Source organism: Nylanderia fulva, unplaced genomic scaffold (genome assembly GCF_048542155.1).
Source record: "Nylanderia fulva isolate GAGA-0341 unplaced genomic scaffold, ASM4854215v1 Scaffold17, whole genome shotgun sequence".
In the NCBI taxonomy this organism is placed as follows: Eukaryota; Metazoa; Arthropoda; class Insecta; order Hymenoptera; family Formicidae; genus Nylanderia; species Nylanderia fulva.
This window is the reverse complement of record NW_028189945.1, coordinates 2,707,498-2,723,786: the sequence shown is the minus strand read 5'-3', so window position 1 is coordinate 2,723,786 and position 16,289 is coordinate 2,707,498. Positions and strand designations below refer to the sequence as shown.

Here is a 16,289-nt window from a genome sequence, read left to right as displayed (position 1 = left end):
TGGCAACACGCGACACGCGGTATGGTGTCGCCCTCTGTGCCAAGACTTTGACATTAAGAGGGGGGAGAGGTGGCGCGAGAGTTGAACCGACGCAGAAATATCGTATAAACATATAATAAAAAATAATATATATATTATATAGAATATATAAATAAATGATATTGTATATATAATGATATATTATATATATAAAATATTAAATATATATATATATATAAATTACTTATAATATATAAATAATTTATAATATATAAATAATTACTTATAATATATAAATATATTTCTGTCTATGAATCGAAGTGAAAATTTTTACATTTAGCGCGCAATCGCATGACATTGCATTTTTATGATTTTAAATAGTCCACTGAGATAATTAAAAAACATTAATGTTATTAACTATTTTAACTGCATCGAAAATAATTGCATTCAGCTATTTTTCTACTATTAAAGATATATCTCAATTTTTTCTTTTTTAAAAAATAAATATAAATGTTTTATAGATCATCGTTTATTATGCATAATCATCACATAATAATCACATGGGATACAGATACATAAACATAAATGTAGTAAAGAACATTTGGTATTTTGGACAAATGTAATGAATAAAAATGTACATATCTGTATACATAGATTTTGTGATTTTTAAATAAAAGACTAATATGTAAGAAATAAAATGTAAAACTTATTATTACTAAAGACAGTCTTGTTCTATTGTTGATTTATGCATTAATAAGACATTATAAACAAGTAGCATTTTTTTTTTAATGACTTGCAAAAAATTTTTTTTTCATTAGATATCCTTTACATAGATGCATTATGTCTGTTCGTTTTGGCTACACTGGCCATATTATATATTAGTGTAACCAGTGCCAAAATGAACAGATCTATTTTCATTATCTCCTATTATTTCTTACATTCTAAAAACAAATGTAATTACTTAAAAATAGATTTGATCTAATATCTAATACATGTTCTCTGTGCAAGAAACAGAGATTAGAAAGATGAAAAAGAACATTATAGATATGAGAGGTTCCGCCAACAAGGTGATACAATGATAATAATTGGATAAGATATTTACAATCTTTTATTATCCTCCACATACATATGTGAATTCTAAAAATAGTTGTAAATTCTAAAAACAGATGTAATTTTAAAAATAAATTTAAACATTTAATTTAATTAAAAACATGGGGTAGATTAGGTTTCAAGAATTTGCATCATTGGAATATCCCTTCCACATTTAAGGAAATATTCTACTTTCCCTTCACAATTCTTTTATCTAAAATTTTCTCCACACTAAATTCCTCTTCCCTTTCATTGTCCGCTGCAGATAAATCCTAATTTTGCTCATTATTGTACATTAGGACGTTATTACACCGTATCTTCTTCATAGAAGAAAAGAATAAATAAAGCACATTTGATACTTAAAGTATAATTAAGTAAAATATCATTTTTCTACAGATTTTAAAATCTTTATAATAGAAAGACTATTTTTCTGAGGAAAAAGAAATATTTTACTGAATTTTAAAAATAAAATTTTAATTAACTTAAAATTAAATTTAAAAAATTTATTTTAAAATTGTTCAGACTTAATTTTACCTTAAGTATTGAGCGTTTTTTTCCCTCTAATATGATTAAATATTACGTTTTTAAATTAACTATTATATTGTTAAATTTATTTTTAAGATTACATCTGTTTTTAGAATTTACATATATTTTTAGAATTCTATATGGAGGATAATTAAAAGTTGCAAATATCTCCATCTAACTACTTGTAAGTAAAAAAAATCGCTAAATACTTTTGTAATGTCTTATCAATGAATCTAAATAAAAATTTAATTAAAAGTCTTAATCTACTTCCTCCATTCTCGACGCCTCCTCTGCATCACCCTCCAACAATGGCACTTCCGTGTCCATCTTCTCATCTTCAGGATTCGGCGTATCCTCGTCATCGAAGCCCAAGCCGAGTTTGATCATCCTGTAGATTCTGGACGCGTGCACTTGAGGATCTTCGAGTGCAAAACCAGACGACAAGAGAGCAGTTTCGAACAACAACATGACTAGATCTTTAACAGACTTATCGTGCTTATCTGCTTCGGCTTTTTGTCTCAAATTCTCCATGATGGGATGATCGGGATTGATTTCTAAATGTTTTTTCGCAGCCATGTATCCCATAGTGGATGTGTCTCGAAGGGCTTGGGCCTTCATGATTCTTTCCATATTCGCCGTCCAGCCATACTGTGATGTGACGATACAGCAAGGTGAATCGACCAGTCTGTTGGACACAACCACCTTCTCCACCTTTTTGTCCAAGATATCCTTCATAACTTTGCAAAGATTCTCGAACTTGGCCTTGTCTTCCTCGCGCTTTTTCTTCTCTTCCTCATCCTCGGGCAATTCCAAGCCCTCCTTCGTAACGGATACCAACTGCTTTCCATCGAATTCCTTCAGTTGCTGAACGACGTACTCGTCAATGGGTTCAGTCATGTAAACGACCTCGAAACCGCGCTTCTTTACGCGTTCCACGAATGAGCTGTTGGCGACTTGCTCCCTGCTTTCACCGGTGATGTAGTAAATGTGCTTCTGGCTTTCCTTCATTCTACCAACATAATCTTTAAGCGAGCACATTTCGTCACCAGATGCAGAAGTGTGGTAGCGCAACAATTCTGAGAGCTTCTTCCTATTCTGACTATCTTCATGAATACCTAGTTTTAAATTCTTGCTGAATTGCTCATAGCACTTCTTGTAGTTTTCCTTATCTTCTGCTAATTCTTCAAAGAGCTCCAGGCATTTCTTGACGAGATTTTTCCTGATAACTTTCAGGATCTTATTCTGTTGCAACATCTCTCGAGAGATATTCAGAGGAAGATCTTCGCTGTCTACGACACCCTTGATGAAGTTCAGATATTCAGGAATCAGGTCCTCGCAGTTGTCCATGATGAAGACACGTCGTACATACAGTTTGATGTTGTTCTTCCTCTTCTTGTTCTCAAACAGATCGAATGGCGCCCGACGTGGGATAAATAACAGAGCTCTGAACTCCAACTGCCCTTCTACAGAGAAGTGTTTCACAGCTAAGTGATCTTCCCAATCATTGGTCAAGCTCTTGTAGAATTCGCCATATTCTTCCTGAGTAATATCATCTGGATTTCTCGTCCAAATCGGTTTCGTCTTGTTTAATTCCTCATCTTCGGTATACTTTTCTTTGATGGTCTTCTTCTTCTTTTTCTTCTCATCTTTGGGTTTATCTTCTTCCTCATCCTCGCCGACATCCTCAATCTTTGGTTTATCATCTTCAGTCTCGCCCTCTTCCTTTGCAGGTTCTTCTTCTTCATCTTCGCTCAGTTCCTTATCACGTTCCTTCTCTACAACGAGCTTGATGGGATAGCCGATAAACTGAGAATGCTTCTTAACAATCTCCTTGATTTTCGATTCCTCCAAATATTCAGTCTGATCTTCTTTGATGTGCAAGATGATCTTTGTGCCTCGTCCGATTGGTTCGCCATTATCAGGGCGGACTGTGAACGAACCTCCAGCAGAAGACTCCCACAAGTATTGCTCATCATCGTTATGCTTTGAGATTACAGTGACTTTGTCAGCCACAAGGTATGCGGAGTAAAAGCCTACACCAAACTGTCCAATCATGGAAATATCAGCACCTGCCTGCAAAGCTTCCATGAATGCCTTAGTGCCAGACTTGGCAATGGTACCCAGATTATTTACGAGATCAGCCTTGGTCATACCAATGCCACTATAAAAAGAAAAAAAGAAAATTTGTTAATTACTGTTATATTAATATATTTTATTTGTGTGTATAATTTCTACAGAAAATTGATACTTACGAATCAAGAATTGTCAGGGTACGATCATTCTTATTTGGTACAATCTTGATGAACAATTCCTTGCACGTATCCAGCTTGGATGGATCCGTGAGAGATTCATATCGTATCTTGTCCAATGCCTAGACATAAATTGATGGAAAAATTAATATTGTATCTTCAATAATATTTTTTTATTGCACATGGAGATTTACATAAATATTTCATAAAATTTCTGTATATAATAAAAAAATTTACAAATTTTTCTTCAAATTAAAAAAAATGTTTTTCAAAATTTAATAAAATATAAATCTATTCCACACATGTGCATTGGAATAATTTCAAAATTAATATACTATTATCAAGGTTCATTTTTTAATTGCACATGGAGATTCATACAAGTATTTCTAATAACGCCTTCATAAATTTTGGAATATATATAATAAAAAATATTCTTTCATAAATTCTTCTTCAAATTACAAGTTAAAATACACATGTTTTTCAAAATTTAATAAAATACGAAGCATTTCATCATATTAAGTACGCTGACTTAAATAAGAATAAAATTATGTGTATATTTCTCCATATATAAAGAACAAAGTGTGTTTATATTAATTTATTCAAAGATTGCATCAAAAAACTATCTCACATGTGCATTAAAATAATTTCATAATTAATATTCTATTAATAAGATTCATTTTTTAATTGCACATGGAGATTCAAGCTGTTTCATAAAATTTCTGAATATAATAAAAAAATTCTTTTACAAATTTTTCTTCAAATAAAACGTGTTTTTCAAAATTTAATAAAATATAAAGCTATCTCATACGTGTATTGAAATAATTTCACAATTAATATTCTATTATCAAGGTTCATTTTTTAATTGCACATGAAGATTTACGCAAGTATTTCTAATAACGCCTTCATAAATTTTGGTATATAATAAAAAAACAAATTTAACAAATTGTCTTAAAGTAAAAAATTAAAAGACACGCGTTCTTCAAAAATTGAATAAAACTTTTTTTACACGTGCTCGAAAGAATTTCGCGAAAATAGGGCACGACCGCGTGGTCGATTTTCCACGAACAATCGCAGCTACTCACATCGGACGAGTTGGAGATCAATTCTCGGATGAAGATTTCCTTGTTCGAGTAGAACGTGTTGATGATCAGGCTCATCAACTGAGCGATCTCGGCCTGGAAGGCGAAGGTCTCCACATCGCCGGTTTCCGCCATGCTCACGTCCTCGGGCATATTTCGAGGTTTTATTAAATTGAATTTGATGGAAAACTCAACGAAGACGTCGGTTACACGCTATTAAAGCACTAGTGTACTCGCAATCTTTTATTTGACAATCGGAGACGAATAAAGGAAAAGGAGAGAATCCTCGACGACACGTCCACCACGAAATCACGTTGAAGAGTGTTGAATTGTGGCGCGCTGCAACCCTTTTTTATGCTCTCCCTCGAACTGCCTCGAAGATTCTAGAAGCTCTGGAGGAAGCCCGCCCGCTTCTAGAAGCTTCTATCAAGTTCACTCCTCGGGACCGTACCTCGAGGTGCGAAACCACCCCCGAGATCGCGAGTCGCGCGCTCGCAAAATCTCACCTGTCAATTAAGAAAAATTATTCATTGGGCGAAAAATTGATTAATCAGACTCGATCGAATCCATCGGACGCTTCGCTCTCGCGACCAGCGCGGTAACCGGAAGTGACGGCGTCCCTTCTGGGATCTAGAAGCATCGCGATAGCTCGAAAACGTGCTCTTCGAACGAACGTTCCCCGGTGCGAGACGCATGCGCGCTCCGTCGTATCCTAGGTGCGCACGTGTAATCGATGACCACGTCTTCCTCGGAAGGCCTTGCTTCGTGTTTATATCTATCAAGGATGAATTTGGACGCGAATTTTCCAGACGTTTCTATTTTAGCTCCGTAAAACGCAAGAGCGTTTTTTTACTATTGATTTTTTTCTGTCAAACAAATCCGAGAATTTTTAGAATTTTTTACATAATGTAGGTCGAATTTATTTATTTTTGCATGATAAATTATATGATTCACGCAGATTTTAAAGACAGATATTTTTATTGACAAGCATATTCTCATATCAGTATATATATATTATTTAATATATTTATCTTTTTAATTCTCTCAAAATCGACATTTTGACATTTCTTTGCCTCGCGCACGTGGGACTGACAAATTCGTCCTGAAGTTAAATCCGAGTCGAAGCGTCGATTATATCGCATTGAATCGTTTACTCGATGACGAAAGCGTCAGTAGAATAGTTGTACACAAAGTACACAAAGTAAATCTCGCCTTTTAATCATACATATATATATTTCGCGCGTTCCATTATTGCGTGCTCGTTTCTCGCAGACTCATGGATCCTGGAATCCTCTCGAGGCTGATCCCTCAGAACAAGGAACAGGTACGACCTGCCTGTAAAAAGTGCGGATACGCCGGACACTTAACCTATCAGTGTCGGAATTTCATCAAGATCGACCCGAACAAGGAGATTGTGCTGGACGTCAGCAGCACGAGCTCCGACAGCGACGAGAATTACGTAACCCCGTTGACGGAATTGCGCGAGCGTGAGCTGAAGAAAAAGCTGAAAGACGCGAAGAAGAAGCGCAAGGAGAAATCCAAGAGGAAGCGGAAGAAACGCGGGAAATCGGACAGCGAGTCCGAGTCCGAAGGCTCCAGCAGCGACGAGGAGGAAAAGAGACAGAGACATAAAAAGAGAAAGAAGAGCTCCAAGCACAAGAAACACAAGAAGCGCAAGAAGGACAGCTCGTCCGAGAGTGAAAAGAGTGACGAGAAATAAATTTCATAATCGTGAGTGTGAAGGGATTCTTTTTTCTTTCCAATTTATTCCGTCGTTCAATGTTAATTAAATGTCATGACTGTGACATTTTTTCTGTTTATGCATTTCCTCATATTATGTATGCTGACTCGAATAAGAATGTAATTATGCGTATATTTCTCCATATATAAAGGACGAAGTGTGAATTCATTATTTCAGAGTACATCAGAAAACTATCCTCATCCTAGTTTACAATAAGGACGACATGACAATAGATATGTTTGTCTCGCTTGCACTTTCTAAATTTTCCAAATAAAACGAGATAGATAAACTTTGTGTATATTGAGAGAAAAAGCGTTTCTCATCCTGCTAGAGCATAAATCCACCATTACGTAGATAGGATTTTGTCACTAAATGCATGACAGTTGATAGAAAAAAATCCAAGCATCTGATTGGTCGAATTATTGGTCACTAGAATGTCAACCAATCCGGTGAAGTTAGATGACGTTACGCCATTTTGAAATTTTTAGATGCAATAACCAGCGCATACTGTTCGAGGAGAGGATACAGACGCAATTTTCTCTCAAAAAAGGAAGAATTATTTTGCAAATTATTAATAACAATGACGCGACATGCGAGGAATTGCACTGCAGGTGCAGTATACACATATCACGAGAAAAAAAAGGATGCCGCAGCGTCAGGTTATGGCACCAACACTCAACGTGTGGGCAAGGATTCTGTCAAAGATTTCGATTGCTGCTGCTTGACTCTACAACCTTGTAGGAATCCAGTGATAACGTATGTATTTTTGTAGAATATATATATTTTTTTATGTGAATATTTTTTTCATAATTGTTTTTCAATTTATTATTTTAATTGTTTTTTTAAATTATTATTACAGAAAGGAGGGCTACCTGTTTGACAAAGAGTCGATACTGGAATATATTTTGACGAAAAAGAGGGAATATGCCAGAAAATTAAAGGAGTATGAAAAGCAGAAGCAAAAAAGAGAGGTGAACAGAGTTGTACATTTATTGAAAAGTTGAATTAGTCAATACAGTATTTATATTGCTGCTGATTTATTTGTTACAGGAGCAGTCGCAAGAAGAAACTGCTAATGAAGAGCTGAAGAAACTGCAGAATTTTCTAAAGAGTGAAAAAACTATTGTGTCAAATAGTTCTAGCACATCGAATGGAGCTTCTGTGTCTAATATGAAAAATGGCAAAGACAAAGTGTTACCGAGTTTTTGGATACCTTCTAAAACACCAGAAGCAAAGGAAACTTCCTTGCAGAAGCCTGACAAGACTATCTATTGCCCTATCAGTGGAAAGCCATTAAAAATGAAAGATCTGATTCCTGTAAAATTCACACAAGTTCAGGATCCAGATGACAAAAGATCGCTTATTGTCAAACAAGCACGATACATGTGTCCCATAACACATGATATCCTGGGCAACAATGTGCCTTGTGCTGCGATAAGGACAACGTAAGTATGAGTGTCTAATTTCTTTCGTAAATTTTATTACAGTTTGTAATTATTTTTAAATATTTTGTAGTGGTGATGTGGTTACTATGGAATGTGTGGAAAAATTAATAAAAAAGGACTGGATTAATCCTTTGGACAATTCCAAACTGACATCGTCTGATATTATTCAGTTGCAAAGAGTAAGTAATTTATTGAGATATAAAGATATTGAAGAGGGATTAGTATATAACAACTAAAAATATCCATATTCATTATTTCTCAGGGTGGCACTGGTTATGCATCTGTTAATGATTCGTTAGAGGGTAAGCATGAAAGACCAGTGCTGCAGGCATAAGGGGCAATTTATATAGTTTTGCGGCGTATAGGCTTTTAATGTAAACAATGTACATAATTTATTGCAGATAAAAATCTGCAATTAAGCATTGATTAGTATTTATGTATTTTATTTAATATATTTTTTAACAAAAAAAATGTAGCATATTCGTACATAATATGCTATATTATTATCGTTTAGTTCACAGTTAATAAAAACTAGAGAATATGATTGTAAAATACATAAATATGTATCTATATAAATATATAATGCTATCATTATTATGCGCGATTCTACGAGATAATTATTTTAATTTAATATATTATTAAAATTAAAAGTATTAAAAAAGAATGCAAATCTCAATCTTATTTGTTTTATTAAAATGAAATAAATATATATTTAGGTAAAGAGAAGATTTCGAATTAACTTTTTTACATACATGTAAAAAGAAAAATAAAAAAGTGTACAACACTATCAAAAATAAAACAAAGATGTAATAGGAATGCCTTAAATTACAAAAAAAAAAAAATAATTTTCTCGTAATGCTGACTACCTATAAATCATGTAGGCAGATCAATATATTTTCATATTTGGCAAATCAAAATGCGCGCGAAAAAATTAAAAAATAATTCGACCTCAACCCCTCTCCCCTATCTGATGTCGGAGCGTCTTGAAGTCGGCGGAGGACGCGGACTGAGAACTGAGAGTGGCGCCATCTTGACCGATTAGTTCTTCGGATGGAGCTCAGTGAGAAAGTCGCGCGCTCCGCCGGGTAAGCGGCAATCTGCGCTCAGGACGACGGTTGTACGATTCGTTCGTTCGTCCGGTTCGCGCGCGCGTCTTTCGAAGGCAGACGGATATTTTCAAACGTTCACGAGCGGGACGCGAAGCGAGATTCGACCGGTCGTGCTGGATTATGTCGATTTACGCGGCGCGGAAAAACCGCGGAGCGCCGACTTCGAAACGTCAAACGGTGACATCGATGACGGGGAAGAGGTGAGTGCGAGTGCGCGATTCGACTTTTGCGATTCCCGGAACGCGGAATCGACGACGCAAAAGTGTCTCTTTGTCCAACGCGCGCGAGTGTATGTATAACTTATTTGTTCGCGATACAAATAATAAGGAAGTTTCGAAGGCGGCAGTTTTTGTATTCGGCGAATCTCAATTTTGGAGAGTGCTACGGTTTTCCTTGTAGCGACCGGAGACGATTATGACACTCGCAGCCGACGATATAAATACGTAAGTAGGACATGTAAATGTAATGCATCGATTGTGTGTTTGTCGGATGTATAAAATAGCCGAGATGGAAGAATCTTGCGAGTGAGATTTAACTCTCTGCATAATTTCATTGTCCGTGTATTTCCCCCGGCTGTTTTATGCACGCTGATATATATGTATATGTGACAGAAGCTTCTGAAAATAATTATTTATTAAGCGCCATTTCGATTCTTCAGATGGCGTTTTTTTTCTTTTATACATTTTTTCAATTTGCGCGTTGTTTAAAATATTTATACAGTTTGCAAATTCTCACAATTTTTCATAATTTATTTGCAATTTTATGATACTCGAATTTCTGGCGAAACATTAATCGATTTTTTCTTTGGATAATTCGAGTATAAAAAAGCGCGGGAAAAATCTTCCGCTGCTGACACGTGAAACAATACACGTACATCGATTTGACAGGACACGTAATGGACAAGATCGAGGGGGACGATTCGGAATCAACTTCCGTAATGCATTTCTGCTATCGGGAGAGATACAAGACGGTCGGATCTTTTAAAATTTTTATTTTTATTATGTACGACGCTCGAGACTGCTTATCGTCCGCTTGATTTTGTAACCCGCGCAATTGAAGCGAGCGAGGTTCAATGGCTCAAGGAACCGAAGGCGACAACGTATCACAATATCACGTCGCACACAAGAATGGCTCGCAGACGATGATATAACGCGGCTCTTATCGCGTACACGCGTACGCACACACACGCGCGCAGGCGCGTAGTGTTTATACTATATATTTACGCACGCACGCATTCACGCACACGCTGCATGTTACTCGGTGCATCGTCCACGATGAGCAGATTTTCTAAGAAAAAATTAAGGACAAATTTCAACATTTTTTAGACCTTTGTTTCAATATTAGTTTGCGACCAAAGTGGAGATTGACGAGCAAAAAGAAAAAATAATTCGCTGGCTCCACGGAGAGAATTTTCTCTTAGAATTTATTCTGAAAATCATGGTAATCATGGGACAATATGCACTATAAAAATATGTAAAATTACATAAATAATAAGTGTAAAATTACACGATAAACAATAAAAATATATATTTTTTCATTATTTATTGTGTAATTTTACATTTATTATTTATGTAACTTTACATATTTTTATGTAATATATTTTTTTTACAATGTGGTATCGAAAGAATTTCATGAGTTTCTTTGATTAATATTTATTACAATAAAAAAAATATTAATATGTACATAGTAAAATTAATTGAACATATTTTTTATATATTATGGTAGATATTAATATTTTTTATTATGGTAAATATTAATCACAGAGAAACTTATAAAATACCTCGTTGTTCCACGATTACTATGATTTTTCAGGATAAATTGTAAGAGAAAATTCTCTCTGTGTATCAGAATTCTTATTCTTGTAGTTTGAAACTGATTCTACTGTGTTGAAATAAACCCTTGCTTTTTTAAATAGATTATGGATAAGAGTATCGTTGTTTTCGACAAATTCTTACGTTAATATACTACGACGTTTTAGACAATGAAATAAAAATAAAGGACAAAATTGAGTTTTGAAAAAATGAATAAATCTAAAGGACTATCTTCTAAAATAAAGAACAGATAGTTATTGTAATCATCCAGCACCCGGTCTGCTTCCTAAAAACAAATCTGTATATACAGAAAAAGGATCTAGTTTAAATCGTCCTCTCTCTTTTATTCAATAATTCTCGTTTGAACTTAATAAAGTGTTTTGTTCTTATAATTTGTCTCTCATAGATTATAAGAAAAGCAATTTATAATCTAGAGCAAGAACTTGAAGACCTAACGTGGTCAGAGAATTTATTCTCTGATATCTATGCTATCTTATATGGAGATAGATTTTAAGAAATAGATTGACCATGAGTTTTCAAGTCCTATAGCTTTCGATTGAAAATTTCTCCGATATTGCCTCTAAAACCAAATATTATATAACAACAAACGCTTTTGATATATTAATTTCGAGTGAGTTATTAAATAAAAAAGAGAAAGATTTAAAGAGGAAGTTACTTAAATATTATAAAATATTAATTTGTAACTTAGAAGGTCTGATATTGTAGCAAAATTAGGTGTTGAAATAATAATCCATACTATTTTTGAGATAATTGAAAGGGTTTAGATAATTAATTGTTATTATAATATATAGTAAATATAAGCTTTTTGATTCTCTAAAGAATTTATCATTAACACTTGACCTATGTTCATTCAGAAATTTCCCGCAAGTTCAAGAAAAGCGCGAATCAACGCGTCATGTCGCTCCGGATGCATTCGGCACATCGCGGAATATATAAGTGAAAAATTATGCTATGCGTATCACTTGGCTCGTTGCATAATGGTTAAAAACGATGCGATACACAGAACTAAGTGGCGATGCGATTATATAAGCAGCAAACCAGTTGTGAAAAGCTCGAGAAAATACTTTACACGTGCGAGAAATTTACACGTGGCTCTCGGGTGGGCGAACATTGATTTTATTTTAAAAAGAAATTTTATTTTTTAACCCAACATCCTATATATTACACACGATAAATATATTTTTTTCCTTGAATTATATATATATTTATTCTATATACATATATATTTTATAATTTCCCAATGAAGTTTTTTTATTTCTTTTAGGTTCAGCAATATTTTCTATTTTAAATTTATTTACTACAAATTATTTTCATTATACATGTAGTTTACATATTTATCTATTACAATCAATCTGTTACATAAGAAAAATTCAAAGAATGATTCTTTCCGTTATATGTGCGCCAATATATGGGTGTTTGACCGATAGATTTCCGTATTTTTATATACATTTGTTTTCATTTTTTAATGGTCACTCTAATTCTTTATATATTAAATTATAAAGTTCGTTTACGCGATAAGATTTCTACTTAAAACTTATAAAATGAAGACATTTATTTTTAATATTAAATTATTAAAAATAATTCCTATAATATTTTTAATAATTTTCAATATTAATATTTTTAATAAAAATAATATTTAATAATTTTTAATAATTCAATAATTTCGAGAACGCACACTAAAAAAATTATGAAATTAATAAATATTTATCTCGCAATACTGCCTTATAAATTATTTATTTGAAACAAATAAATATTTATCTATTTTGAAAAAAATTTTATTATATAAGGATTTATCAAATAAATATTTGTTCACACATTAAATCAATATTATTAGTTTCAAATAAATGATTTATACATAAGGTAGTATTGAAATAAATATTTATTCGAATTCACTTGTTTCAACGCACTATTTCAATCTCTTCACATTTTCGCAAAGATAAAATCAAATTCAAATTTGTCAACGGTGTTATATTAAAGATTTATATACATTGTCTGGAGGTACTAAGCTGCGAGACACATCCGCTCTGCGCATACAAGTATATATATATATCTATATCTATGCAATCGCGATATGCACTTTCACCGAGCGATATCGCTCGCATCCGCGAATCTCTGGGACGGTTTTTCCGACCGACTCGCACATTACCCTAAGAAGCAGATTACTTATTCAAGGTTGGTCGGGGAAGCCATCGTCCACGCAAGCAGCCTCGCAAGTGTAATCGATGATTCAGTTTTCCCGACCGTCTCTCGTGCGATTCCGCGCGGTCTCTCTCAGCCCGATATCGTTACGTAACGAACGTATAGATACGCGGATCGTTTCAATCGTGACCGACTGACAAAGAAAAGAAATTATCGAAAGAGCGATTACTATACAAGCGCGATTTTGCACCGAGTTGTGCCACGCAACTTTCGCTCTCGTTAAGGCTCGCTCTTCGTACGTTCCTTCGAAGACGCGAGAAGAGATGCTGCATCGCAAGATGATGCACCGTCGACTTTCACGTATATCGAAGGAATTAATACGGAAGATCTCAGTGGGAATCGATCGACGAATCGAGTCGTGCAGATCGGAATGCGATCGCTCTTAAATCCGCATCGTATTAGAGGGTTTTAGGTTGGCTTGCGACTCGCGGAAGGGGCCGTTTCCCGGTGGGAAAATGACCGCCGTGCTCGAGAATTGCTTTGATATGAGGTAATGCGCACCGCAAAACACGCAAGAAGCATTACGTAACGTTTAAAGTGTGTGTACGTGCGACAGCAACATACCGGCGTGTTGCTATAGTATATATTTATTAAAGAGCATGAGAGAGAGAGAGAGAGAGATCTTTCGCAGTTTCCGCCGTCAAGAAGGAGGCAGGGACCAGCGAGATTTCGAAAACGATCGCGGTGGTGAATAGTTTATAAAGGCAATTAACCGTAAACGTCGCGATTTAAACTCCGCCAATCTGACACGCACGAGTTGTTAAAAGAGCGTTTGCTTTAAAAGTCTCAAGAACGCGCATTTCGAGAAGCTGTATTCTGGAAAATCTAGTTCTAATTTTTGCACAAATAATTTATACATGTATTATACATAAATTATACATATATATAATTAATTTTTATAAATATTAAAATTACACAGAAAAAATTTTCTCTTAGAATTTACCCTGAAAATTATAGTAATCATGAGGGTAAAACAATATTAATATCTACCACAATAATAATATGAAATGTTCAAATATATGATAAATATTAATCAGAGAAAATTTTATAAAATTCTTCCAATAATTATCCTTTGATTTTCAGGATAAATTCTAAAAGAAAACTCTCTCCGTGTAGCGTAGCCAAAAAGAACTTAAATTATAAAATAAATTATTAATAGAGAGAACGTAGCAAATTTTTTCTAATATATTAATATATATTAAAATTTGATATATATAATTAATTATGCATATGTAATTAATTATGCATATATAACTTGTTCTTTTTATTAATACTTTATTTTACGATTTAAGTCAACTATGCTGATTTTCGAGTCAGAGCTTGATCAGTTTTCTCTATCGTTTGTATATATGCAGCGAGCTGGATGCCCGTAGGGGGCGATATAAATTCCGGCAAGTCGCGAACTGCATACACACACATACAGACGGGTCTGAAAAGGTCAAAGTATTTCAAATGCAAATCGCATTACGCCCATAAGGGTACATAATACCGGTCAGTAAATGCGGGACACGGATCCAGCCGGCCGGCCGGCCGGCTTTTCGCCTCCTCGTGCGGTGATTAATTATTTTACGAAGGGAACAAATGCGCGGAAAACGTGAAATTTTTCAATTTAGGATTGCGACAATAACGCATCGCGTTGTTCTATTTTTTATTTCATTGGAATTGTTCTTCCGTAAGCGATCTAAAATTACCTCATCAATGACGCATCTCATTTACCATATGACATCACAAGCATTCGATTGTTGACAGGTGTCCTTGCGAGGCTGCGTGATGATTATACGAGAGTTCGGTATTTTTTTTTCTCTCTCTCTCTCTCTCTATATATATATATATTTTACCGTAAAATTTACTGCAATTCTTATCATATAAATATGATAAGTCGAAAATTACATGCATGTAATTCTTTTAATAATTTAATTTAATTATTATATAAGATATTTTGTCTATCATTTTCTTAGCATCTATTTAAAAAACATTAAAACAATTATATGGTTTTAATATATTTTAAAATTTATTGAAATTTTGATTTATATATTAATCAGAGAAACTTTCATAAAAAAAAATTCTTTGAAATCCAGCAATGTCCTACGATTATCTTGATTTTCAGGATAAATTCAAAGAGAAAATTCTCTGTGATAAAATCGCTATTTTTCATGCAGCGAAAACCGTGTTTGCATTCATTAATATAGCATAGTATAGAGGTGGTATTAATTGAGGAAAAACGCGCGATCACAAAATTTACATAACGGAATCATTGCGAATGTTACGTTACGGCCTTGATTGCATGCGTGCGTGCGTGTGTTTTTACGTCACAGGTCAAGCATATATGAAGCGAGCATGGAAGGCGGCGAGTCGCGCGCGGATATCGGTGCACCGCACTTCGGTGGCCGGGGATTACGTAACTGAGTGCATTGATAAGGAAATAAACGAGTCGGTTCGCCTTGACATTGGCGGACTCGCCGCGATCCGGCTCTCGGTTTTTGTCGAAGATGATCGTCATCCGTGGCGCTTGTCATCGATGTTTATATTCTCTTCCGCTTACGGAAAAATTAAATACATTCACGCGAGACACTTTTGAACAGGGGCTGATACAAATAATATTTATATAAATATTGCAAAATTTTTCTCGCCGATGCGTTGTTATTGCTTATCCCGCGATAATATATATTACACAATATTATTTTTATCAATATCGCGTTATCTTTGTTTTTAAAGTTGCTTAGGGTTAATATTTTTTGTGTCAAGTGTATTTTTTTCCTTGTGACGTATAATCGGGATTTCTCTTTCTTTTCTATTTTATTAAATCTGTGAGAATGACTAAAGATTTGATTTGATCGACTCCTGAGCACAGGTGTGCGATTTTCACGTTTCTATAAGAAAGATGCTAACAAATCGTCGTCACCATCTGTGACACTTTAAATATGTTTCTTTAAATATGTCTCTATATTTATCATATATAAACTTTTTCTGTGGACTGTATTTCTCGTAGCATTATACACGACGATATGACATAACAATCGTCAGCAAAGATTACTGATACGT

The 16,289-nt window shown here is 34.3% G+C and overlaps 4 protein-coding genes across 5 annotated transcripts in view; 3 read left to right on the top strand and 1 right to left on the bottom strand.

Annotated features, from left to right (window-relative positions):
* Positions 1-1,069: 1,069 nt before the first annotated feature.
* Hsp90 (heat shock protein 90) lies at positions 1,070-5,295 on the bottom strand. The gene is made up of 3 exons (XM_029311904.2): positions 4,925-5,295; positions 3,846-3,964; positions 1,070-3,754 (listed from the first exon to the last, which is right to left on the bottom strand). The coding sequence occupies exons 1-3, from the start codon at positions 5,072-5,074 to the stop codon at positions 1,852-1,854; spliced, it is 2,172 nt and encodes a 723-aa protein (XP_029167737.1). The 5' UTR covers positions 5,075-5,295; the 3' UTR covers positions 1,070-1,851.
* A 670-nt stretch (positions 5,296-5,965) lies between these two features.
* LOC114938135 (uncharacterized) lies at positions 5,966-7,216 on the top strand. Of its 2 annotated transcripts, none has more exons than XM_029311906.2 (2): positions 5,966-6,122; positions 6,194-6,833. In XM_029311906.2, exon 2 carries the CDS (start codon positions 6,198-6,200, stop codon positions 6,639-6,641), a length of 444 nt encoding a protein of 147 aa, XP_029167739.1. In that variant the 5' UTR covers positions 5,966-6,122; positions 6,194-6,197; the 3' UTR covers positions 6,642-6,833. The 2 variants fall into 2 exon arrangements, with proteins under 2 accessions (XP_029167739.1, XP_029167738.1); XM_029311905.2 differs by lacking the exon at positions 5,966-6,122 and adding an exon at positions 7,151-7,216 and having other exon boundaries at positions 6,194-6,652.
* Positions 7,157-9,024, top strand: LOC114938136 (nitric oxide synthase-interacting protein homolog). The gene is made up of 5 exons (XM_085481160.1): positions 7,157-7,418; positions 7,522-7,633; positions 7,713-8,107; positions 8,178-8,286; positions 8,370-9,024. Exons 1-5 carry the CDS (start codon positions 7,243-7,245, stop codon positions 8,439-8,441), a joined length of 864 nt encoding a protein of 287 aa, XP_085337286.1. The 5' UTR covers positions 7,157-7,242; the 3' UTR covers positions 8,442-9,024.
* Positions 9,025-9,094: 70 nt separating this feature from the next.
* Positions 9,095-16,289, top strand: part of cyc (basic helix-loop-helix ARNT-like protein cyc) — a 31,690-nt gene continuing 24,495 nt past the window's right edge. The window contains 1 exon segment of the mRNA XM_085481161.1: positions 9,095-9,659. The gene's annotated coding sequence lies outside the window, so the exon portion shown is untranslated.